This window comes from Mus caroli, unplaced genomic scaffold (genome assembly GCF_978045245.1).
Source record: "Mus caroli unplaced genomic scaffold, Mus_caroli_1 scaffold_10, whole genome shotgun sequence".
NCBI classification, from domain to species: Eukaryota; Metazoa; Chordata; class Mammalia; order Rodentia; family Muridae; genus Mus; species Mus caroli.
In genome coordinates this window covers 45629293-45654996 of record NW_028227265.1, presented here as the reverse complement: position 1 = coordinate 45654996, position 25704 = coordinate 45629293, and the positions used below count along the sequence as shown (strand labels likewise).

The window sequence follows — 25704 nt, the reverse complement described above, 5'->3', positions numbered from 1 at the left end:
ACCATGAGACCTGAGCTGCCCATTATGAGCTGGGTATTATCTGACCTACCACACCATGAAATAGGACATGCACAGCAGTAATCTGTTGTCAAATGGAAGTGGCATAAACTTGCTTGGGACTGAGCAGGTCCTGAAGACACGAGCACATTATATGAATCTGTTGACCTTTACAATGCTGTCAGGGGCTAAGCATTCTCCTAGTCTCACAAGGTGTACTCTATGATCTGCTCAGTTGACTGAGGTAGAGAAGACTAGGGCCTAGTTTACTGATAGTTTTGGATATTAAGGAGTGGACAGCATCAGCATCATAACACCTTTCTGGGATAACCCCGAAAGACGCTGGTGAAAGGAAATCTTCACAGTAAACAGAACTTTGGGCAAAACACATGCTCATAAATTTTGTTTGAAAACAGAAATATATAGCCAGATGTGTGACTGTTCCACTTATTAGGGACCTATAGCCAATGGACTGGCTAGATGGTCAGGAACTTGGAAAGAACATAGTTGGAAAACTGCTGAGAAAGACTTCTGGGGAAGTATGTTGGTAGATGTCTCCAAATGGGCTAAGGATGTAAAGATACTTGTGTCCCATGTAAATGCTCATCAAAAGGTGACTTCAAAGGAAGAATTCAATAATCAAGTAGACTGTCCCATTCTGTGGACAGTCATTCTCTTTCCTCAGCCATCCCTGTCAGTGCCCAGTGGATCCATGAATGAAGTGGCCATGGTGGCACCGATGGAGGTTATACCTTAGTTTGACACATGGACTACTACTCACTAAGGCTGACCTGCAACAGCTGCTGTTGAGTGCCAGGTCTGCCAACAGCAGGAACCAATGCTAAATCCTCCAGATGGTACCATTCCCTGAGGTTACACACTAATGACCTGGTGGCATCCTCACTACACTGAACTACTTTCATAGAAAGGACAAAGATGATCCAGATTATCATGAGGAAATTGGATTGCTTCTTCAAAATGGAGGCAAGGAAGATTACGTCTGGAGTGCAAGCGAGTCTTAGGATGTCTCTTCATGCTACTATGTCCTGTGATTAATGTCAATGGGAACTACCCAACCCAGGTAGGATGTCAAAGGTCACAGACTTCATGAATGAAGGTAGGAGTTACTCATCCAGGAAAAGAGCCAAGACCTGATGAAGTGCTTTCAAGGGTTGAGGAAACGCAGAATGGATAGTAGAAGAAGGTAGTTATATATACCATCTAAGGTCATGTGGACATTTTCAGAAACAAGAATTATACACTGAGTGTTTCAGTCATATTCTGTTAAGAATATGTTCGTATAGATATTTGTGTCTTCTTTCCTTGGTTTCTTCATCATGTAATGTAACATCAACTGAGAAAATATCAGTTATCATATTTAAATTTTAAAATACTAAAAGACAGCCTCTCAAAGGACATGCTCCCAATGCTAAAATATATAATGCATTTGTGGTTGTACACAGGATAGTTATACCTGTCATGTTAGGTATAATTATGCCCCAGTTATTGTTTTCATTTGAAATTATGCTTGATATAAGGAGGTACAATTGTGTCCAGTTAACAAGGAGTGGACTTGTGATAGCTAATCTAGGTTGTCAAACTGACTGCATCTGGAATGAAATAAAATCCATGCTGCTGGGTACACTTGTGAAGGATTTTTCTTGATGAGATTATCTGAAGTGGGAAGACCCATCTCAAATCTGGGCCACACCCTCAGATGGAAACCTAGATAAAGGATATAGGAAAAGGGAGCTCTTGTTCTTTGCCTACCAATCCTATCACTGGTAAATTCATTCTTTCTCTGGTATTAGAACCAACTTCTTCAGAATTCCAGTGTATTCTGAAGACCATTTGAGACATCCAGTCTCATGGACTGAACAATTATTGGATTATGGGACTTTCCATCAGAAGACAGCCATTTTTAGACTAGCCAGACCATGCTAACAAAACCATTTGAAATCTAATCTCTTGAGATGTTCTACCTGGCCAGTTCTGAATGAACTGTGCTCTTCTCTTTGTACATATAGCAGAAGTAGGAATATAAAGCCATATACCAAAATATTAATAGTCTATGTGTAGTGGCTAATTTTTACTTTCTCAAAACATGTTTGTTTTTGCATTAAACATATTTTACTTTTGTAACAGAAAAAGGGTATTTGTGTGCTCCACTTGTTATGGGAAAAAAAAGGCATAAGACCTGCACAATTGAAAAACAGAACAAGGTAAGAAGTGACCTGAATAGGGCTAGTTTATAGTGTGGTGATATTTAAGACAATGTGTACAGGCAGAGATTTTTTTTTTTTTTTTTTTTTTTTTGGTTTTTCGAGACAGGGTTTCTCTGTGTAGCCTTGGCTGTCCTGGAACTCACTCTGTAGACCAGGCTGGCCTCGAACTCAGAAATCCGCCTGCCTCTGCCTCCCGAGTGCTGGGATTAAAGGCGTGCGCCACCACGCCCGGCTACAGGCAGAGATTTAAGAGAACTTGACAGAAGGTGATCTGTTGTACAACAGCAATGTTAGAAATTTCCAGGGGAAGAACATCTTGTCTACAAATCTCAAATTATTTGAACAGCCACATGTAGTGGCACATACATGCCTTTAATCCTAGCATTTGAGAGGCAGATGAGCTCCTGCCAAAGAAGCCCTATCTAGCCATCAAGAGCTACTGTTCATGAGGACTATATTAACATTTACTATATTAGAAATTAAAACTTGGAAATTTAAAACCATATTAACTAGTACAACACTTACCCCCCCCCCTTTTTTTTAGATAGGGTCTCACTAAGTAGTCCTGGTAGGCTTAGAAGTAATTACATAGACCAGGCTGGCCTGGAACTCACAGAGATCAATCAGCCTCTGCTTCCCGAGTGCTGGAACTAGAGGTTTGCACCACCATGTCTGGCTTGAAATTTGTTTTTAAAAAGTGGTGAAAGCCTGGAGAGATGGCTCAGCACTTAAGAGTACTTGCTGTTCTTGCAGAGGATGTGGGTTCAGTTCCCAGTGCCCACATGAAAGCCCACAACCATCCATAACTCTAGTTCCAGGGGCTCTGATGTCCTCTGCTGACCTCTGTGGGTACCAGGCAAGTGCACGTGGACACATATACACATGGGCAAAACATTCAAACATATAAAATAAGACAATTTGCCAGGGTTGTTAGCTAATGCTTTTCATCCCAGACCTTCAGAGGCAGAAGCAGGAGAATCTCTGGGAGCTCCAGGCTAGTATGGTATACATGGTGAGCTTTCCAGGAAAGCCAGGGCTATGTAGAGAGGCCATGTCTTAAAAACCAAAAATGGGGCTAGAGATATGGCTCAGTGGTTAAGAGCACAGACTGCTCTTCCAGAGGTACTGAGTTCAATTCCCAGCAACTGCATGGTGGTTCACAACCATCTGTAATGGGATCCAATGTCCTTTTCTGGTGTCTGAAGACAGCTACAGTGTACTTATATACAGAAAATAAATCTTTAAAAAATAAATAAGTAAATAAAATAAAAACCTAGCCAGGCAGTGGTGAAGCACACCTTTAATCCCAGCACTTGGGAGGCAGAGGCAGAGGCAGGCAGATTTCTGAGTTCGAGGCCAGCCTGGTTTACAGAGTGAGTTCCAGGACAGCCAGGGCTATACAGAGAAACCCTGTCTCAAAAAAACCAAAACAAACCAAAACAAAACAAACCAAACCAAAAAAAAATTGGCAGTTTTACCTGTGTGTCAGGTCCCATGTTAAACTCTTCAGCCACAACACTAAGATGGGAGCCAGATGAGATTTCTGTTTTCTTATTCTTTTTTAAGATTTATTTATTATTTTATGTATATGAATGCACTATAGCTGTACAGATGGTTATGAGCCTTCATGTGGTTGTTGGGAATTGAATTTAGGACCTCTGCTTGCTCCAGGCAACCCCACTTGCTCCAGTCAGCCCTGCTTGCTCCTGTCAACTCTGCTCGCTTAGTCGCTGCTTGCTCTGGCCCAAAGATTTATTTTATTATTAAACATAAGTACACTGTAGCTGTCTTCAGACACACCAGTAGAGGGTTTCATTACAGGTGGTTGTGAGTCACCATGTGGTTGTTGGCATTTGAACTCAGGACCTTCGGAAGAGCAGTCAGTACTCTTAACCTGCTGAGCCATCTCACCAGCCCAGATTTGTTTTCAATAAGAAGAAGAAGAAGAAGAAGGAGGAGGAGGAGGAGGAGGAGGAGGAGGAGGAGGAGGAGGAGGAGAAGAAGAAGAAGAAGAAGAAGAAGAAGAAGAAGAAGAAGAAGAAGAAGAAGAAGAAGAAGAAGAAGAAGAAGAAGAAGAAGAAGAAGACGACGACAAAGCCCAGTTCAAAACTAACATAAAGTTCTGTGGCTGTAGCTCAATGTAGAGTGCTTGCCTAGCAAACCAAAGGACTAGGATTCCATTCCCCATAACTAGGAGATGGTGAGGATCCTCAGATGTGATAGCCTCTACAAAGTAAAACCTTGTGTCAAAGAAACAGGCTGGTAGGGCTGGAGAGATGGCTCGGTGGGTATTGGGTGTGAGCACTTGTTGCTCTTGCAGAGATTGTTTTTAGCACTCATATGGTAGCTCACAGCTGTTTTCAGCTCCATTTCCAGAGGATCCAGTGCCCTCATCTGTCCTCTGTAGGCACCAGGCACACAAAGTGATATATAGGCATATATACAGGTAAAATACTCATAACACACACACATGCACACAAACACACACAGAATTGTTGCAATGGCTCAGTGAATAATGGCACTTGCCTGATGGCCTGAGTTGGATCCCTGGGAGCCAGTTTCTACAATTTGTCCCCTGACTTCTGCGTTCGAGCACACAAATAAAAATAAACAGGGGCTGGAAAGATGGCTTGATGTATAAAAGGACCCTGGCTCAATTCTCAGCGCTCACAATACAGTTCACAGTCACCTGAAACTCCCACTTCCAAGAGATCTGACATGCTCTTCTGGCTTCTTTGTGTACCAAGCCTGCTACAGAGACATACATGTAGGAAAAACACTCATACATATGTTTTTAAAAGTATCTAATAAATGCAATATACATGAGAACACTAAGGCACAAAGAGGATGTGAGTAGCCTATGAGACTGACTATCGAGCAGTAGATCCAGAGTATAAAAATAAGAAGGACCATATTAGATAAGGTGGTCTGAGGAACCTTCTGAGGACATTCCTGATAGTGGAGATGAGACAGCAAGTGATTACCCAGGGAAAACATAATCTATGCAAAGGGATCAATAAGTGTGAAGCCCCAAAACAGGACAGCAGACTGGTGTTGACAGAGAAGAAATAAAGCCAGCAAGGTTTTGAGTAGTGACAGGAGACTGGACAATGAGGGTGGTGAGGTTAGCCAGGGCTGCCATGAAGGGCCTCTTGAACCATAGTAAAGATCTTAGGTTTCATTCTAAGCAGGATAGTCTTTGAAGGTTTTAAGCAGAATAATAACATGATCTGGTTTATGGCTGAAGGTAATTCAGCCAGCTGTACCAAGATGAAATGGACAGGACTAGCCAGGCGTGGTGGTGCACGCCTTTAATCCCAGCACTCGGGAGGCAGAGGCAGGCGGATTTCTGAGTTCGAGGCCAGCCTGGTCTACAGAGTGAGTTCCAGGACAGCCAAGGCTACACAGAGAAACCCTGTCTCGAAAAACCAAAAAAAAAAAAAAAAAAAAGAAATGGACAGGACTTGCTTTATAAGTACCAGAGTACTGCGGCTAATAAGCTTTGCTGGGGTATGAAGAGGATGGGTGGAGGGATAAAGTAGCCCACAATGCAAACGGAGAGGAACAAACTTGGCTTATGTCTAGGAAATATATGGTAACTCCATCATTAATTCATCTTACTTTCTGAGATAATGTATTACTATATAGTTCACGCTGGCCTCAAAATTGTGTACAATCCTATCTTTATCTTCTCAAGTGCTAAGACCTAACTACTTCATTTCAGTTGGGCTAACCTGCCCCCCTTTTCAGAGTCAGGGTTTCTCTATGTAGCCCAGGCTGCCCTGGAACTTGCTCTGTAGACCAGGCTGGCTTCAAACTCAAGAGATTCACATGCATATGCCTCCTGAGTGCTGGGAATAAAGGTGTGCACCATCAACGGACAGACCAACTGACTGGCAGGCGAGCTTTTAAATATGTAGTTGTTTTAGTTAACTTTTCTGTTGCTGAGAAACACAACAAAGGCAATTTATAAAAGAAAGTTTAATTTGGCTTAGAGTCCATGATGGTGGGAGTAGAAGCATGGTGGTAGAAAGAGCTGGGAGCTCACATCCTGAGTCACAAGCAGGAGGCAGAGAACATACAGAGAGAAAACCTGTTCCCAATGATATACCACCTCCAAAAAAAACATACATCCTGAGCCTTCTTAAACAGTTCCACCATCTAGGAGCCAGGCATTCAAACATACAAGCATATGGGAGCCATTCTCATTTGAACCACCATATTGGAAACAGTTGGGATTGAAGTACATGAATCCATAGTTTCTTTTTCCTTTTCTGTTCTTTTGGGGTGGGGGCGCTGTGTAGAGCTGGTTGTCCTGGAATGTCAGGAGTTCCTCAAACTCACAGAGATCTTTCTGCTTCTGCCTCTTGAATGCTGAGATTAAAGGAGTGTGCCACTACACCCAGCTGTTTTTCTAAAGATTCATTTATTTTTATGTACTATTGAGTGTTTTGCTGGCTATATGGCACAGCACTTGACTGCCTAGTGTAATCAATGGTCAGAAGAGAGTTTTGGATCCCCTGGAGCTGAAGCTATGGACGATTGTGAGCTGCCATGCCATGTGTACGCTGGAAACCAAACTTGGGTCCTCTGGGGTTTCTTGTTTTAGGTTTTGTTTTATTGGTTTGTTGTTGTTGTTGTTTCAAGACAGGGTCTCTCTATGTTGTCTGGCTGTCCTGGAACTCAATCTGTAGACAAGGCTGGTCTCAAACTCACAGAGATCTGCCTGCCTGCCTGCCTCTGTGTCATGCTGGAGTTAAAAGTATGTGCCACCACCATCTGGTGCAATGTGTTCTTAATTGCTGAATAATTGTTCCAGCCTTCAAAAAAATCCTTAAATAATAAGAATATATTTTCCTTTCTTTTCTTTCTTTCTTTTTTTTTTTTTTTTTGGTTTTTCGAGACAGGGTTTCTCGATATAGCTCTGGCTGTCCTGGAACTTACTTTGTACACCAGGCTGTCCTTGAACTCAGAAATCTGCCTGCCTCTGCCTCCCGAGTGCTGGGACTAGAGGCGTGTGCCACCACGCCTGGCTAAGAGTATATATTCTTAAATATTATATACTTAAATAATATGAGTGCAGATGCTTACAGAGACCAGAGGAGGGTATCTGATCCTTTGAAGCTAGAGCAGGTTGGAAGTCAGGTCCTCTGCAAGAGCAGTATACTCTTAAAGCACTGAACCACCTCTCTAGCCCTCAAATTCCTCATCTCACAAGGATGGCCTTGAACTCCTAACCTGCCTCCCAATTGCTGAAATTACTGGCTTACATTTTCAACTATAAATTTTGTGAAATATAAAAGGTCAGATGCCTCTTTCAAATAAAAGTGGACAGTCCTATCCTAGGTTACAGATGGGTTTGAAATGTGAAACACATACAGGATCCCAAAGACTTCTCAATGAGTAAAAGGGTGCAGGTTAGCTCATTGGTGTTTTTAGAATGGTCATATTTGAAATGATTATTTTTGTCCTATTTAGTTAAGTGTACTATTAAAAATCATACTCATTGCTTCTTTGCCTTTTTGCATTGGCCAAGTGTGAAAACTAATTTACTTACTTCCCCAAACTCACTGTGTAGACCAGGCTAGCCCACAGAAGTCTGCCTCAAGTCTGCCTACCTCTGAGTCCTGAGATTAATGGCACGCATCTACCTTTCCTTTTTTTTTTTTTTTAAGATTTTATTTATTATATGTAAGTACACTTTAGCTGTCTTCAGCCACTGCAGAAGAGGGTGCCATATCTCGTTACGGATGGTTGTGAGCCACCATGTGGTTGCTGGGATTTGAACTCTGGACCTTCGGAAGAGCAGTCGGGTGCTCTTACCCACTGAGCCATCTCACCAGCCCCCATACCTTTCCATTTTGTTTTAACCTTTAAAAGATGTGATTGGTAAAAGGTTGTGTAAGAAACTATGACAGGGTATAGAGAACCAGAAAGTAAGGAGAAAAGGTAAGTTTCGGTTGCCTTATGTCATCATAGACAGCGACAGCCCTGGCTGTCCTAGAACTTGCTCTGCAGACCAGGCTGGCCTCGAACTCACAGGTCCACCTGCCTCCGCCTCCCGTTTGCTGGGATAAAAGGCGTGCGCCACCGGGCCCGGCCACGACAGTGAATTTTTCAACGGGCTGAAGGACAGAGTGCAGAGGCAGGATTCAAACCCTGGTCTGTCCACGAACTAGAACTCCCTTCGGACTGAGACTCAATCCTGTATCCTCCCTCATCGCTACGCCATCTTGTCTCAGGGGTGATCTAAACCTTCTCCACAGTCTCCTCGACCATGATTTTCAAAGGTAGGAACCCCTCAGGGTAGTCCAGGGAAACGCTCACCTGCTGACAGCCGCCTAAACAGCCCAGGCCACTCTCTCCTCCTTAATGCTTTTCACTGTGAGGGCGTGCGGATTTCTACAGCTCTCCAGCCCGGCGTTCCCCACGCCCACCACAATAGCCAATCACGTCTCAGAAACCCGCTTACGGCCACGCCCACGATCGATACTCAATCGCTGCGAGTGCGAGTGGCGTCCTCTCAGCGTGTTTTAGTGAGAGTCGCGCGCCACCGTTCGGCCGTTGGTGGCGCTGCTCTCTGTGAGGTGCGTCTACCGGAAAAGCGGAACGAGGGGCGGGGGATGCCGGTGCGGTAACCCTTGGGATTGGACAAGAGAAGTTCCGCGCTCTAACTCCGCCCACCCCGGAGCGAGCTATTCCAGTCGGAGACTCCCGGGATTGGTTCCCGATAGACCTTTACGAAGCTAAGAGATTAACGTTCCGCCTCCTGGGGCCCGTGAAGAGGGAGCTTCTCTAATTGGTCTGAGGGTCCAGGCGCGCGCCTGAAGACGCCTCGAGATTGGCTGATGGCTCGCGCCGTCATCGGTCCTTAGCGGCGATTGGCTGGAAGGCGGAGCCGGCTATTTGAAGGGAGCGCGCTGACCGGAGGAGCGCTTCAGAGGGAAGAGTTGGGAGACACAGGGAGGTTTCCGTCCTGTCGTCCCCCCCTTCTTCTCTGTCGCAAGTCACTGTGAAGAAGTCTCCACAGCAGCTGCGGCTCCCGGGCGCGGCGATGGCCAAGGTGTCGGTGCTGAATGTGGCTGTGCTGGAGAACCCGAGCCCTTTCCACAGCCCCTTCCGGTTCGAGATCAGCTTCGAATGCAGTGAGGCCCTGTCTGACGGTGAGGCCGGGCCTGAGCCGGGGACCCCAGACTCTCCTGCCCTCGGGGTTTCGCCACCCCCAATCTCCCGGGGCCAACTAGATCTCCCATTAGATACGCCTCCATGGCCCAGCTCCGATCTCTCGGTGGAGCCGACTCTGTCCAGTGTGCATTGTCTCGTGGAGGCCTCGTCACCCCTCGTCTTGCACCGCTCGTCCTTGTACGCTTTCCCTGTAGAGGTGTCAGCCCCCATTGGGCTCCTGGAGACCCGCAGCCACGCCTTTTCCCTATGGCTAGACCCCGGGTTGATGCCCTTCCTCCTAGGAAACCATCCACGTGTCCTATGGAAACCCAACCTCCAGTCCCGTCCCCCCCTTTACCTTGTGGGTATCTTTTCCTACAAAGCAGCCAGACTCTTCTGTTGCCCTGTCTGCCCATGTCAAGACCTTCTCCACCCCATGGCTCCCAAGAACCCCCTCCCCAGACAACTCCAGATTTGTCCCCCCGCAACTCCTGCTTGCCAACCGTAACAACATGGTGTTGCCTATAAGCCTTCTTCCTTTAGGTTAGTCCCAAATCCTATGTCTTGAGCTCCCCCTGAGGAGAGATGGAGGCTTCTGACTCCAGGCTTTGTAGGTAACTTGGTCTCCCCAGCTCCTGGTCTGGATGAATGTCCTGAGGTGAGGGTGCCACAGCCAGGCAGGCCTCTCCAGTTTCTGAGATTTCTACTAGCTGCCAGCTAACTCAGTGCAAGGAACCCCTCGTCCCTTTTGATGGGCTGACCTTGTCTGGGGAGTGGGTGGACTGGCCAAACAGGAATGGGATCCAAGTTCCATCAACTGGGAGGCCACGGGCTTTGGTGGATCTTTCACAGAATGACTGAATTCATCTGTGGGACATAAAGGTGGACATGGCTCTCATCTCACAGATGAGAGGACAAGAGCCATAAAGATCAAAAGACTTTCAAATAAATCCATGAACATGTAAACTGTGAGGTCACTTTGGATTCTCAGCTCCTCAGCAAAAGGCAAGTCCTGCTTTCAGAGGATCTGCTTTCAACACTCCACGAGACCATTTCTCTACTGAGTGTTGAAAAGGATGTAGCAGCTGAGGAGGTGGAGCTCTGAGAGCCTAGGCTGTGGCAACGAGTGCCTCTTGGTGGCTGTTGGTGGTATTCAGTTAAGGCCAGCCACTCCTGTTCACTTGGAGCTGCTATGTGTGTTGCTTGGGGTGGGTCAGTGGCTCAGCCTTTCCCTAGTTTCTTACCCCTTAAGTTTAAACGAATCTACTTATGACTAACTATAGAATAAGCTGGGTTAAATCCTTACTGGAACAAGGCAGGGTGTAAATAAATAAATAAAAGGTAGAGTAACAGTGTGGAATACGATTTATTTGGAAGCCAAGAGGAGATATAAGGAGCTGATAGATTAAGGGATTCACAGTTCCCAGATGCTGAGAGATCAGGTTTCAATCAGTCTGTTTGTGCTCCTTGCATTTAAAAATGGTTGCATGGTCATTGCCTAGTATTACTTTTATTCCTTATTTATAGAACCAGAACAGCGAGGCTAGAGTCAGCCTGTTGGTCATGTTTTAATAGGAGCAGGGTGATTTTTCCAAGTCAGCCAGATAGTAGTAGAAGCATTATCATTGAAGTTTGTCTCTGAGTTCTGAGTCCAGATTGTTTTTAAATCTTTTTTTTTTTTAATTTAATTTGTGGGCCAGAGAAACAGTAAGTGATCTTTCTCAATTGCTGTCCACCTTTTTATTTTTATTTTATTTTTTGTGTGTGTTTTGCCTACATGTATTTATGCCACCACTTGAGTGCCTGATAGTCACATAGTTCAGAAGGAGTTGGGTATTCTAGAACTTGAGTTACAGGCTTGTGAATCTCCATGAAGGTATTAGGAATCTTACCTGGCCTCTAGAAGAGCAGCCAGTGCTCTTAACCATGGGCTGTCTCTCTAGCCTTGTCCTTGTCCTACTTAAAAGACAGTGTCTCTGTAAAGTCTGGAGCTCCAATACTGGTAGTCTGGCTGTCTAGTAAGCCAGGGATCCACCATCTTATTCTCTTCAGTAATGGGGTTTTCTTTCCTTTTCTTTTTGTTTTTTGAAACAGGGTCTCACTATATAGTTCTGGCTGATCTAGAACTTACTCTGTAGTCCAGGAGGGCCTTGAAGTCAAAGATCTGCTTGTCTCTGCCTCCCCAGTGCTGGGATTCAAAGTGTGCACCACCACATGTGACCTCATTCCTTTCTTTTTTAATTTTATTTTTGTGTCTATGTTGGCGGTGGCATATGCATGGGAGCCCCTGGAAGGCAGAGACAACTGATCCTCTATAGCTGATTTGAGATTCCCGACATGGGTGTTGGGAGTCAAACCTGGATCTTAAAGGTCAATACTGGATTCTAGCCTTGAACTATCTCTCCAGTACCCTGAATTCAGGTTCTTAAAACACTATCTGCTGAGACATCTAGCCAGATTCCTTTTCTTTCCTCCAGTCCTAGAAAAGGAAGAAAACATTTACTTGAAGATCTTTTTTGTTTGCTTATGTGTATTTTGCCAGCATGCATGTATGTGTACCACATGTGCACCTAGTGCCCGCAGAAGCCAGAAGACGTCAGGTTACCTGAACTGGAATTAGAGACAGTTGTGAGCCACTGTGTGGGTGCTCTGGATCAAACCTGGGTCCTCTGCAAGTGTTCTGAAATGCTGAGCCAAGCCAGGTGGGTGGCGCACCCCTTTAATCCCAGCACTTGGGAGTCAGAGGCAGGCGGATTTCTGAGTTCGAGGCCAGCCTGGTCTACAAAGTGAGTTCCAGGACAGCCAGGGCTACACAGAGAAACCCTGTTTCCAAAAACCAAAAACAACCAAAAAAAATGCTGAGCCATCTCCCCAGACCCTACTTGCAAGTTTTATTTTTTTGTGGGGGTGGTAGGAGTCCTGTGTGTGGTGGTGCCTCTTATTTCTGTGTTAGAAATCAGAACCACACACATGCTGACAGTTGCTCTGCCGTTGAGCTGTGTCATCAGCTCAGGCTATTTTAGGAGAACGTATTAGGAATGGCCGTAGACTTTCTTGTCACATCAGGACCCTTTGAAAAGATAGAAGAGGGTGTTTTTCCTCTAAGTTATGATGGTTGGTTCTATTCCTTACATTCTTATGGGCCTGCAAGATGGCCTTCATCTTCCTGACCTCCTTTCCATGAATCGTAGAGAAGTTGTTTCCTTGCATTTTGGCACTATCTCCTGAAACCCTGAGAAGCCTCCTCAGCCCTGGTTATCTGACCCGGTTTTCTGAAAAGCTCTGAAGCCCTGTGGTCACCTCTCTTCAACATGTAGAAAAAGACAGTTCCAAAGTACGGGTCTACATTTAGTGGATTTGGCCCAGCTTCCCTCCTCTTCAGTGGAGAATTTCAGGTACTAGTTGAAGGAGTTAAAGAAGCCAGATGTTGTGTACCAGTGTTGGTTGATCTGTGTGATGAACAAAAGACCAGGCAATAATGCACAGAAGTTTTAAAAAAGAAAACAGTGCCCAGCTACACTCCTGTTGTGCAAGCAGATACATAGGGAAGCCTAGTCTCAAAGAGTAGGAAGTATGGCACATCCCTGTGACCCCAGCACTCGAGGGATTGGGGAGAGTGATAACAGGAAGATTGGAAGGTCAAAGCCAAGCTTAGCTTCATAGCAAGTTCCAAGTCAACCTGGGCTACCTGACACTGTCTCAGAAAAGAAAGAAAAAAAAAGCAACAATGGAAAAAGAAAGCAAGCAAAGAAGTTCAGAGCATGATGGTACACACCTTTAATCCCAGCACTCAGGAAGCAGAGGCAGGTGGATTGCCAAGGCTACACAGACCTGTTTCAAGAAATAAAGGAGGGGAAAAAGAAAGGAATGGTCAGCCCATTCCTTTCTTTTTCCCCTCCTTTATCATTAATTAAGCACTTGTTTAGCATGTGTCAAGTTCTGGATTCTGTCCCAGCGCTGTCTAAAACAAGCTCAGGTAAACTACAAAAATGTTTACATGTCTTTAGTAATATTTTTCAGCTTTGGTTTTATTTTCCCAAATTGTAAAAGATATATCCTAACAGGGGTCAGTGTCAATTTAGGGCATCAAAACAAAACAGAATTAGGCTACAGCGATAACTTGGTGGATAAGGGTTTTTTTTTGTTTGTTTTTCATGACAGGGTTTCTTTGTATAGCCCTGGCTGTCCTGGAACTCACTCTGTAGACCAGGCTGGACTCGAACTCAGAAATCTGCCTGCCTCTGCCTCCCAAGTGCTGGGATTAAAGGTGTGCGCCACCACCGCCCAGTGGATAAGTGTTATAAAGAGAATCTTCAAAAGCTCTCTGTATATGTTGACAATGTATTGTACTTAGGGTTGTCCTCTTATCTCCATACACTTTATGGCTTAGGCATACCCATATTTACATGGATGGAAACACATCATACATATATTTAAAAAAAACAAAAATTGTGAGCACTTTTAATCACAGTGGTTGAGAGGGAGAGGCAAGGGGATCTTTGCGAGTTCAAGGTTAGCCTATTTATACAGTGGGATCCTGTCTTTAAAAAAAGTGAAATTCAATCCTATGTTTGGTTATTATGACTTTATACTGTATGAATGTCCTGATGGCCCAGACCTACTTTTGAAGAAATAGTCTCCACCATTGGTCTCAGAGCTCTAAGTCCCTCAAGTACTAGTATCCACAGATGTTCAAGGTCCTTATACAAACTGGTATAGTGGTTGTATAGATCCTGTGCATAGTCTCCCCTAGACTTTATTAGTCTGACTTTCTTTTTTTTGGATAGGGTTTATGAACCCTATGTTGGTTGAACTTAATATGTTATATGAGTCTAGTCTTTTTTTTTTAAGTATTTATTTCCTATTTATTTTTATATGTAAGTATGTTATAGCTGTCTTCAGACACACTAGGAGAGGGTGTCAGATGTCATTAAGGATGGTTGTAAGCCACCATGGTTGCTGGGATTTGAACTCAGGATCTTTGGAAGAGCAGTCAGTGCTCTTAACCACTGAGCCATCTCTCCAGCCCATGAGTCTGGTCTTGAATTCTGGATCCTACCTTTATCTCCATAGTGCTAGAGTTACAGGTGTGTACTACAACAACCAGCTCCTTCCCGTAAACTAATCATCTACAAGTGACTTCTTTTTCCATTTTTAGGTGGAGGGATGGGACAGACAGGTTGTGTATGAGGGAGTTCTTGGGTTGATGTCAGGAATCGTCTTCAGAATGCTCTTTTTGCTTTATCCATTGAGACAGGTCTCTTAAACCCAGTGCTTGGTGGTATGGCTAGGCTCACTAGCCACTTCATTATAGTGATCGCCTGCATCCACCTTCCAAGGCTGGAGTTATAGGTGAGCCACTGTGCTCTTTTTACATGCTTATATAGAAAGCACTGTAATTACTAAGCCATCTCCCCAGCTCTACATGACTTCATCTTAGTGTCAGTACTGTGGAAATAGATGTTATATGCTGTTTAAAGAATACATGAAATGCCTTTAATTTCAGCACTCAAGAGGTGGATCTCTGAGGTATAGGCTAGCCAGGTCTACATGATATGAGAATAAACAACAAGAAAGTTGTACATATTCATGTTCAGTACAAATTTATTTTTATGTGTGGTGCTGGGGATGGAACCCTGGCATCATGAATGCTAGATGAATATCCCACATCTGGGCTATTCCTCCAGTCCCAGATTGTTTTTCTAATCTTTTCTATCTGGTTGGTTGAGTTTATAGTTATATAACCTACAGGTGCTAAAAGCTGAGTATATTCTGAAATGAAATTTTTAGTTTCTCTCTATTCAAAACACTGCATCCCAGTATGAGGAAATGGTTCAGGAAGGACCTGAGTTTGACTGTTCAGCACTCAGGTAGAAGCCAGGGAGTATGAAGGGGTACAGACAAGGGGATCCCAAAGGTTCACTGTCTACCAGTCTAGCTGACAAAGTAAGCTCCAAATTGAATGAGAGACACGCATGGGTACACTCTTGTAATTTCAATACTTGGAAGGCTTGCAGATATGTTATAAGTTCTGGACTAGCCTACACTTCATAGGAAGACTGTCATTTGTTCCTTTGTTTTTACATATGTGTATGTATGTGCTAGTGCTTGCAGAGGTCAGAGGACAACCTGCTGGAGTCAGTTCTCTTCTTCTACCATGTGTTTTCTGGAGATTGATTGTGCTGAGTCTTTATATTTTGTGGCAAGTGCCTTAATCCTCAAAGCCAATTCTAAAACCCAACTCTGTCTTTTTTTTAAAAGCTGTGTCTCACATATTGAAATTAAAGGCATATACCAGTGTGATCTATCTTTTGAAGGAAGAAAATATGAAAAAAAAATCATGAAATTTTAAATGACTGCAGTTTATAGGCCCTTGTTTCATCATCTGTTTCTGTAGAAGATTTGATCAGCTCTGACTGTAGCCAGGCAGTAGTTATGTGGCCTTTTGTGAATTCTTGGGTCTGTTTCTGGCCCATGTCAAGAAGATGCTTCCAGTGTACACTACAGTCTTCCTTTTAATAGATTTTACCAACAGTATTGACCTAAACTAAGCAATGTTAGGTGCCTTGGGGACACAAGGGATTCTTCTGTGTCAAGCTCTTTTTTTGCCTAGTCTTCCCTCCAACACATTAATTAAGTGTATGAATATGTGGCACCATGGATATGTGACACCATGGGGTATGGGGAAGGGGCCTGAAGAAAGTAGAGCTTGACAGAGCCATCTTAGAAAGTGAGGCCAAGCAAGGGTCGCACACTTTTCTGTCCTTCCAGAATCATTGATTCTAGAGTGTCACTTTTTATAAAACTAAATCTATGGGTCTGAGAGTATGGCTCAGATGCATAGCACTTTTTTTTTTTTTTTTTTTTTTTTGGCATGTACATACCTTAAGTTCCATCACCAGCACTCCTAAGAAATAAATAGCTAGGGACAGCTAGAAAGATTGTTCCACAGTTAGAGCACTGATTGCTCTTCTAGGGAACCCAGGTTTAGTTCCCATCCCACATAGTGATTAACTACTTCTATCTTATTGGGACAACATACCTTTCATCCAGGAAATTTGGATTATAAGTAAGTTCTCACCCCATGTTGGTTTGCAAAAATGTTGTGGTAAATATTATTCTGGGGATTTATTTTATTTTTTTTTTTTTGGTTTTTCGAGACAGGGTTTCTCTGTGTAGCCCTGGCTGTCCTGGAACTCACTCTGTAGACCAGGCTGGCCTCGAACTCAGAAATCCGCCTGCCTCTGCCTCCCGAGTGCTGGGATTAAAGGCGTGCGCCACCAACGCCCGGCGGATTTCTTTTTTATTATTATTATTAGATGTAAGTACACTGTAGCTGACTTCAGACACACCAGAAGAGGGTGGCAAACCTCATTATGGGTGGTTGTGAGCCACCATGTGGTTGCTGGGATTTGAACTCAGGACCTTTGGAAGAGCAGTCAGCGCTCTTAACCACTGAGCCATCATCTTGCCAGCCCTATTCTGGGGATTTCTATCCCACTTAGACTATATAGTTTTCAAATGAAAGACAACCTTTACATTTACAATAAGCTTAAAATTTTTAGAGCTGGGCAGATATCAACCTTTTATGTTATTTTGTCTACTTCCCTGTCAATAACTGAGAACTTGCCATGTTCTGCCTGGCCACTCTTATTCCAATAGGTCATGCACTCAAGATCCACCTATCTCATGGTAACTTCTTCCTTCTCTCTCACCATGTTCCCTGTCTGAGACCCCAAGCCCAGTACCTGAGGCCCTCTTCCTCTTCTGCACAGCTACATACTGTAGGCATCTTTATTAACCAGTCGGGGATAACATGGGGAGCAAGGTTTACACAACAAAGGCTGGTATACATGAAGATATGCTCATCATGGAGTAACCAGATCTTGGGTACAGAATTTAGCATTTGAATACAAGCAGCACTAGACCAACCCCCTACAGTACCTGTAGTTCCAGCAGACCCAACACCATCTTCTGGCCTCTGTGGGTACAGGCACCAAAGGGTACATAGACCCACATGCAAGCAAACACCCATACACATAAAATAAAAGGAAAGGCACATAAGAAAATAAACTTAAAAAGTGAAATAATTAAATAATTTCCCCAAAGTACTAAGGCTGGAGTTTGAACCTGGTGAACCATGAGCATGGGGTTACCTAGAAAGATGTAGGTGGAATTGTGAAGGAACAAGGGAGTGGACGTGACTTATAAAGGAAAGCTTTATGGTTCAGGTGACAAACTCCATAGTATGATCTGATATCTGTGTGCTTCCAGTGTTGGATGCCCGTACCACACTGGTCCAAGAGCTCTCTGTGAAAATTTCAGCTTGTGCAACTTTTCCCAGCTGCTGGAGCTAGGGGTTGTGTAATTTCAAAGAGCCTAAAATAAGTTCTGAGTCTGATGCCAAGCTTCTCTGTACTAGCATGACCTTGCTCCTGGTAACACTTGGCCCCTCTACAAGAGGCTATGAGTACCAGGGCTCTTCTGAGATTAATAGGAAGGGTCTCCAGGTACTTTTTCTTTGATCTCTTATGGGTATACTCCAGGACTGAGCCCCTTAGTGATGGAGTACAGAGTCAGGTTTTGGAGGTATGCCTTGTCATACACCATTTGCTGGCAGAGCCTCTGTCCCACAATGTGCACAAGTAGGCATGAGTTGGTGCCAGATGTGGACAACTTTGGGACAAGTTGGTTCCCCCCCCCCCCCCCCCCCCGCAGCTTTGCCTTTCCCCTCCTGCCACCTGGCTCTCCTGCTGGATTGGAATCTGCCACCCTGCCCCAGTTATCGAGGGATTTGCTTTACTAGGTGGCACCAATCCTTCTGTGAAAGAGAATGAGATGGCACTTCCTACCCAGAGACCAAGGTAGCCCAACTCCCTGCTGTTCCCTCACAAGCTGATGTCACAGGACTCAAGTCAGCCTCTACTATATGGTTCCTCTCAGCTACTGAGAAGCCTAATTTTCTCTGGAGGGCCAGAGTCAAGGTCACTTGGCCAAGTTAGGCCCACAGGAAAAATGTCTCCATTAAAATAGATCTTCATATTTGCTCTTAATCAGGACTGTGGTGCCAGAGCCTACAGCCCAGCAAACACACCAGTTCATAGGACCTTCTAGTATATTCAGATTTGCCTAATGCTGACAAGAAGACCCTTGCCATGCTCTCCAGCTATTTCAGTCCTCAGTTCCCTTATCCCCCATGTTCTTGCAGACCTGGAGTGGAAGATCATTTATGTGGGCTCAGCTGAGAGTGAGGAGTTTGATCAGATCCTAGACTCAGTGCTGGTGGGCCCTGTCCCTGCAGGAAGGCATATGTTCGTCTTTCAGGTAAGTAAGTTTTGCTTTAGCTCTTGATTTCCAGAAATGTTTCAGGCTGGAGATGGAGTCAGGGCCTGACATACTAGACATTCACTACTGAGCCACACCTAAGCCTAGAACCTTCCTCTTCTACCTGAAAGCACACTGGTTTTGGCAGTCAAGTTTAAGTTCAAATCCTTAAACTTGGACTGGTGACACAACTACTGTAATCCCAGTTATTTAGGATGTGAAAGCAGGAAGACCACAAGTTCAAGGCCTGTCTGAGCCACATGTCTCAGTTGACTGCCAGGAGCTGTCTGATTGAAGCTATCTTTTAAAGGACCACCACTCTGAACTCACCCAGTCTCATCAGATGTCCTTCCCCTCCCCAGAAGTGGGGACCTCTGAGTCACAGTTCTTAGTGACCACTGGACCACTAATTTGTGATCTGTTCACAGGAGTTGTATAAAACCCATAAACATAGTTCATGAATATTGAACTATTCCCCTCAAGGAAGAATAAGGATTAAGAGTCCTTGTTACTTGTTTATCAGCCAGGGCTGGGCACAGCAGTATATACTTATAACCCAGCACACATAGTTTGGATCCAGCCTAAGCTATGCAGTAAGACCTTGTCTCAAATACCTTACTAATAAGGGTTGACTCAGGAACTTAGCCAGAAGCACCAACTCATATCTGAACAAAGCTTACCCAGCACAGATTTTCTCCATAAGTTGCTTTTACCCAGGTAGCACTTCATTTTGGGATCTTATTTATTTTGTTATTTGCTGTATGATGTAAATCTTTACTCATTGATTTTGGTTTTTCTGAGACAGGGTTTCTCTGTGTAGCCCTGGCTGTCCTGGAACTCACTCTGTAGACCAGGCTGGCCTTGAACTCAGAAATCCGCCTGCCTCTGCCTCCCGAGTACTGGGATTATAGGAGTGCGCCACCTCTGCCCGGCTACTCATTGATTTTTAAGACATTTCAATAAATCATTTGGCATCAGTGAGTTAAACATTTGTATGCATAATGAATCAAATACTCAGTTTCTATTAAAGGTGGTAGCTGAGTTTAGTGGTACTTGTTTGTAATCTCAGTACATGGAAGGCTAAGGTAGAAAGATTGCTTCAGCTTCAAGGCTAGCCTAGAGTACACAACCAGATGCTGTTAAAAAACAATTAGAACTGGGCAGTAGTGGCGTGTGCCTTTAATCCCAGCACTTGGGAAGCAGAGCCAAGAGGATTTCTGAGTTCGAGGCCAGCCTGGTCTACAGAGTGAGTTCCAGGACATCCAGGGCTATACAAAAAGAAAGAAAGAAAGAGAGGGAGGGAGGGAGGGAGGGAGGGAGGGAGGGAGGGAGGGAGGGAGGGAGGGAAGAAAGGGAAGAAAAGAAAGAAAGAACCAATTAGACAGGTTGTGGTATACTTTTAATCTGAGCATTCAGGAGGCAGAGGCAGGCAAATCTCTTTGAGTTTGAGGCTAGCCAAGGCTATATAGTGAGATCCTGTCTTAACGAACGATTATAAGAATGTGTAGTAAAGATGGTGGTGAATATAAAACTTGAGAGCTTATATTCTGCCCTAGGATTGTTGGCAGTGTAGCAAAGAAAGGGAACATTCCAGGGGGGTTCATGGTTTCTTAGCTTTATGTTTCTAGGGCAGGAGAGAGACAAATATTGTGGTAGCTGGAATGTATAGCAAAACTGTTCACATCCTGACAAACAGGAACCCAAGTTCACCATAAGAAACCAAAAGGGTCCTTGTGCTCTGTATTGAAAGCTGAAGCAAGAAGGCAAAGTAGCCCCTAGTTTGGCCCCATGTTGGAACCTGAGCAAAGGGTTTTTCCTTGTTCTGTACATGTCTGTAAGCAATTATGAAAGTACTATAGTTGCCGATTTTGAAGTTTCTAGATGTATCAAGTTGCCAGATTTGTAAACTCAGAACCAATGAATATAAAGATAGGCTGTGACTTCCAAGTAGTGCTATGTCCAAAGTCACCATCCATCACCTCCTTCCCACTGCATTCCCTATTCCAAGCTACCTGCCCTCACACACTCCTGCCTATCAAGCCCACTGTGCCCTGTGTTCACAGCCAAGGCCTACTTCCAGAGCATACAGCTTGGTCATTTAACAGGGCCCCATTGATGATACTCAGCTGTGGTGGTTTTGGTTAAGGGTCTGTGTTTTCATTTGTATTGATTTCTTATTGTACTGACATAGCTATTCCATCCAAAACCAAATACCCTGATCTGTGACTCTTCTCTGCTGCTAGGTTTAGGCTACTGCCCCTCCAGGCTGATTCCTACCTGGCCTCTTTACTTCTGCTGCAGCCCTCCATATGCTGCCAGTCTTTTCAGACCTTACCTCCTGCTAAGCACCACTCTTTTCCAAGCCCTTAATTGATCCAGCAGGTCACCTGACTATCTTCATCTCATCGTCAGTCACCTTGTACACCGTAGTCCACCTGAACATCTGTGTCTAACAGATGTCAAACAGTTTTGAATTTCTTATTGTTATTATTACTACTAGGAACTAAGGATGGAAGACAGGGCTGTGCATGCTGGGCAAGCATGCTGCTAAATCAAATTCACAATCTCTTGATAGTCATCTGTATAATCAGTTTGTCTAGCCCACTTTGTTGGTAGTCTTTGTGTTAATGACATTTGGGCATGATTGGCAGTGCTAAAGCGCAGACTATGTCTCCCTAGGCTGATGCCCCAAACCCATCCCTCATTCCTGAGACGGACGCCGTGGGTGTGACTGTGGTTCTCATCACCTGCACCTACCATGGACAAGAGTTCATCCGTGTGGGCTACTATGTCAACAATGAGTACCCAAACCCAGAGCTTCGAGAGAACCCACCCCCAAAGCCAGACTTCTCTCAGGTGGGCCCTGTCTCTGCACTTTCTGCTTTAGACAGGCCAGTTCCCTTACAGTTGAGGGGAGATGGGAGCCAAGGTCAGTCAAGGTTAACAGGTCATGCTGTTTCTGCAGTGCTAAGCTAGAGCTAGAATATAGTAAGTCTTTTCTTCTGGAGGCATGCCTAACAGAATGAGGACTACAGCTAGGACCAATGGAGCATACTGATCTCAGTACCCCAGCCCTCAGAAAGTTGAGCCAGGAGTATCATAAGTCATCTACATAATGAGTTCCAGACCAACCTAGGCTACATAGCAAGACATAGCAATACCCTGTTTCCAGGTGTGTGAGGCTTGGGGAGCACCTGAGAGATAGCTCAATGGTTAGGAGCACTGGCTGCTCTTGCAGAGAACCTGGATTTGATTCTTAGCATCCACATTGGTAGCTCACAGCCACCTGTAATTTCAATTCCAGGGGAATCTATGCCTTCTTCTGACTTCCACAGGGATCTGGCATATATGTGACAGACATCTCAATAGGAAAACATTCATAAAATAAAAATAAAAATATTAAAAAAAAAAAAGAAAGAAAGAAAAAGCGAATGGGCTGGAGAGATGCTCAGTGCTCTTCCAGAGAACCCAGGTTCAATTCCCAGCACCCACATGGTGGCACATAACCAACTTTTACTCCAGTTTTAGGGGATCTATGTCCTCTTCTGGCCTCCAAAGGCACCAGGCACACATATGTGACATAGACATATTTACAACCAAACACCCATATACAAAGTTTTTTTTTTTAAATCAAATAAGCCAGGCATGGTAATACATATTATCTCTAACCCCAGTACTTGGGGGGGATTAAAGCACTTGGGGTGATATAGGCAGATCTCATGTGTTTTAAGACCCTCCTCATCTATATAGTTGCAGGCCAACCATGGCTACATAGTTGAGACCCTCTCTCAAAACAACCCAAAACCAAATGAACAAAGCTAAGCAAACCCAGGATGAGAAGGCCCTATTCCTACCCAGAGTGTTCAAGCATCTCTAGGGTTCTACATCTGAGCAACAGGGGCGCTTGAGTCTGCTTTCAGGCTCAAAGTGGAGGTCTGAGGGAATAATGAACACTTAGGTGACAAGGGCTGACATTCTTCTTCTTACTACAGCTACAGCGGAACATCTTGGCTTCTAACCCCCGGGTGACCCGATTCCATATCAACTGGGACAACAATCCAGACAATGTGGAAGCCATAGAAAACCAGGACCCCAATGTGGACTTGGGCCTCTCCCTCAGTTGCACTCCTGTTAAAAGCCTGGGCCTCCCTAGTTGTATCCCAGGCCTCCTCCCTGAGAACTCCATGGATTGCATCTGACAGGGGAGCCAGGCAGAGCTCAGTAGGACCACAGCAGCCTCCTTGCACACCTGGAGGGGATCTACAAGCCCTCATTTAGACATGCTTGGTCATCTCGAGGATTTGGGGATCACCAGCTGTCTCCAGACCTGTCAGCCCCAAGAAAAAACAATGGGTCCCAATCTCTTCCATCCAGGTCCAGAAGAATCATCTCACTTATGACCTGATCTCTAAAAAGCAGGTACTTGTGTTGCTCATTCTATGCGTCATTTTTCTTTATATATTATCAGTTTCTATGAGATGCTTTCTGAACACCACCTTCTGTGAGGCTTGCTTGGGCAGTGTCTGGCTAGCATTGGCCAGAGGTTATCACTCCTTCCAACTCTAGTTCTTGGGGACTAGGCAAGGAAGAAGTCCTGGTTCTAAGGCCAGCTCAATACAATGGCTATCCTTTCAGAGTGTCTAGGACATTCAGTCTAACTAGTACTACAAAACTCAAAAGTGAGCTCCCCAGGCCAATGAGGGATGTCAGGTACTTTGGTCACAGCCACCTTTTCATCTCCTGACTGAGCCTGGCTTTCTGAGAGGATTGCCCTGGGTAGGTATATTGGAGGTCCTGCTTCATGCCTGCTGGCCCCATAGTCCTCAGGGTTTGCTCTGACCACATGTTCATTCTCGTGCTGTACCCAACACTCTGGGGTAAAGCAGGTGTTTGGCAGGCTGACCTGAAAACTCCCAGTCCATCCGCCTCTACCCTAAGCCCTGGCTTCCCTTGCTGCTACATGTGTGCTATTGTGATTGCAGGGTGTATATTAAAAGGTTTATATTAAAAGTTTTGGTTGTCTTAAGAATAAAAGCACTTCATCTAGATTGTTTTGCTTTTTTCTCTCCCCCGTCCATCCACTCACACAGAGCAGGCCTGGGATTCACTCTGTAGACCAGAGATCCACCTGCCTCTGCCTCTGCCTCCTCTGCCGCCTCTGCCTCGAGTGATAGGATTAAAAGTGAACAATACCATACCTGGAAAAGGGTTGTTTTAATGTTGGGTTTTGTTGTTGTTGTTGTTTTGTGAGACAGGGTTTCTCTGTGTAGCCCTGGCTGTCCTGGAACTCACTTTGTAGACCAGGCTGGCCTCAAACTCAGAAATCTGCCTGCCTCTGCCTCCCAAGTGCTGGGATTAAAGGCGTGCACCACCATGCCCAGTTTAATGGTTATTTTGTTTTGTTGTTTTTCTTTAGGATTTATTGGTGGTGGTGGTTTTGTTGTTTTGTTTTTTATGGGGGTGGGGGAAGGTTGGTTTGTTGTTTTTTTTTTTTTTTAGGTTTTTTTTTTTTTTTTTTTTTTTTTTAATAGAGTTTCTCTAGTTATCCTGGAACTTGATCTGAGACCAGACTGGCCTCGAACTCAGAAATCCGCCTGCCTCTGCCTCCCGAGTGCTGGGATTAAAGGCGTGCGCCACCACGCCCGGCTTAAACTTTTTTATTTTATTTTATTTTATGTGTTTTGGGTATTTGGCCTGTGTGGCCAGTTGTGTACCACTTGAGCGATTGGTGTCTGCAGAGACCAGAAGAGGGTTTTGGAGCTTCTAGAAGTGGCTGTGAATCTCCATGTGGGGAGCTGGGAATTGAACCAATCCTCCAGAAAGCAGCCAGTGCTCTTAAGTCAGCTGGTGCCTGTAAAAAGTTTTGTAATATGCTGTTTTCTTTTTTGTCCTTCTGTGGCTGACCAGCTTTGTCACTTTCATATCATGAGTAACTTCTTGTCCTTACAGTGGCTGGACCTTCTCCCTTTGCTTGCCTCCCTAATTTCACTCTTAACTAGTTGTACAGTTTGCACCACAACCTGAGGGTCAAAGCCTATTTTTCTTTGCCCATTTTTTTTTATTTTGGTTCTGTTTTGTCCAAGCTTAAGTATGCCAGCTGTTCAATAGATGACGGCCAGTGATTTTTTTCTCACTCTGACCTTGACCCACAGGCATAGAGCAACATTGTGACCCAAGGACACACACAGCCACAATTTAGATAATTTCACTTAGCTGTGGCAAAACTCCCCAGATCAGAGACAGAGTATTTGTCTGTTCAGCCAGCTCTCATAATCCAGAGGAACCGTAATTTCTGGCAGGGTCCTTTCCCGCTCGGGGACTGCAGCTGACCTAGTAGCAGGAGCACATAGAGTTGCTGGCTTAGAAGCTGGATGTGCACTGTTGAGCAGTGAGTCTATGGGTGTATGTACCTCAGAGTCAACTACCCTTTGGAGTCCAGGAGAGGTAGCTCATCATCCACTCAGCACCGTCCACCCTGGCCACCCTCTATTACAGAGCTCTGGTGAGGGTAGGGATAATTTGTTTCCAGGAGTACATTTAGCAGTATCTGGAGATTTTGTGTTGCTCTAGGCAGCAGACAGATGGAAGAGTACCAGCATCCAGGGTGTGAGGGTGGGGGTTCTGATATCAACCTAGTGTTGCAGGAGACCCCTCCAGCAGAGTGCTCAGGCCCCTGGTGTCAGTGGCACGGTGGGAAACGGACCACGTTCTGACAATGCAGACTTGAAAGAACACCGAGTGAGGTTCTAGTTCAGTGGTACAATGCTTACTTTGCAGGGAGTATGCATCGTATTCAATCCCCAACATTGCATAAAAATAAAATTTAAAGATGAGCATCCAGAAGGAAGGAGAACGGCTCTCTTCCTGCCCAAAAGGGGCAGGATACGCTGGCCACGTCTAGGCAATGGAGATTAGTTAAGAGCAAGGAACTAGCCTGACTGAGCCTCCATAAAATGGGAGTATGGCAGGCCCAACGTGCTAGGTACAAGAAGTA

The 25704-nt window shown here is 44.7% G+C and overlaps 1 protein-coding gene across 1 annotated transcript; it reads left to right on the top strand.

Moving 5' to 3' along the window:
- The first annotated feature begins 9129 nt into the window (after window positions 1–9129).
- On the top strand, window positions 9130–23749 carry Asf1b (anti-silencing function 1B histone chaperone). Its single transcript, XM_021170285.2, has 4 exons — window positions 9130–9385; window positions 18595–18710; window positions 21390–21566; window positions 22703–23749. Exons 1-4 carry the CDS (start codon window positions 9277–9279, stop codon window positions 22907–22909), a joined length of 609 nt encoding a protein of 202 aa, XP_021025944.1. The 5' UTR covers window positions 9130–9276; the 3' UTR covers window positions 22910–23749.
- Window positions 23750–25704: the final 1955 nt, after the last annotated feature.

Bases quoted from the DNA above. Each gene is read 5' to 3' on its own strand.
- Asf1b (XM_021170285.2), top strand. From the start codon at position 9,277: ATGGCCAAGGTGTCGGTGCTGAATGTGGCTGTGCTGGAGAACCCGAGC. The intron at 18,711-21,389 runs GTAAGTAAGTTT...ATGTCTCCCTAG, and splicing joins GGCATATGTTCGTCTTTCAG to GCTGATGCCCCAAACCCATC. The intron at 21,567-22,702 runs GTGGGCCCTGTC...TTCTTACTACAG, and splicing joins CAAAGCCAGACTTCTCTCAG to CTACAGCGGAACATCTTGGC.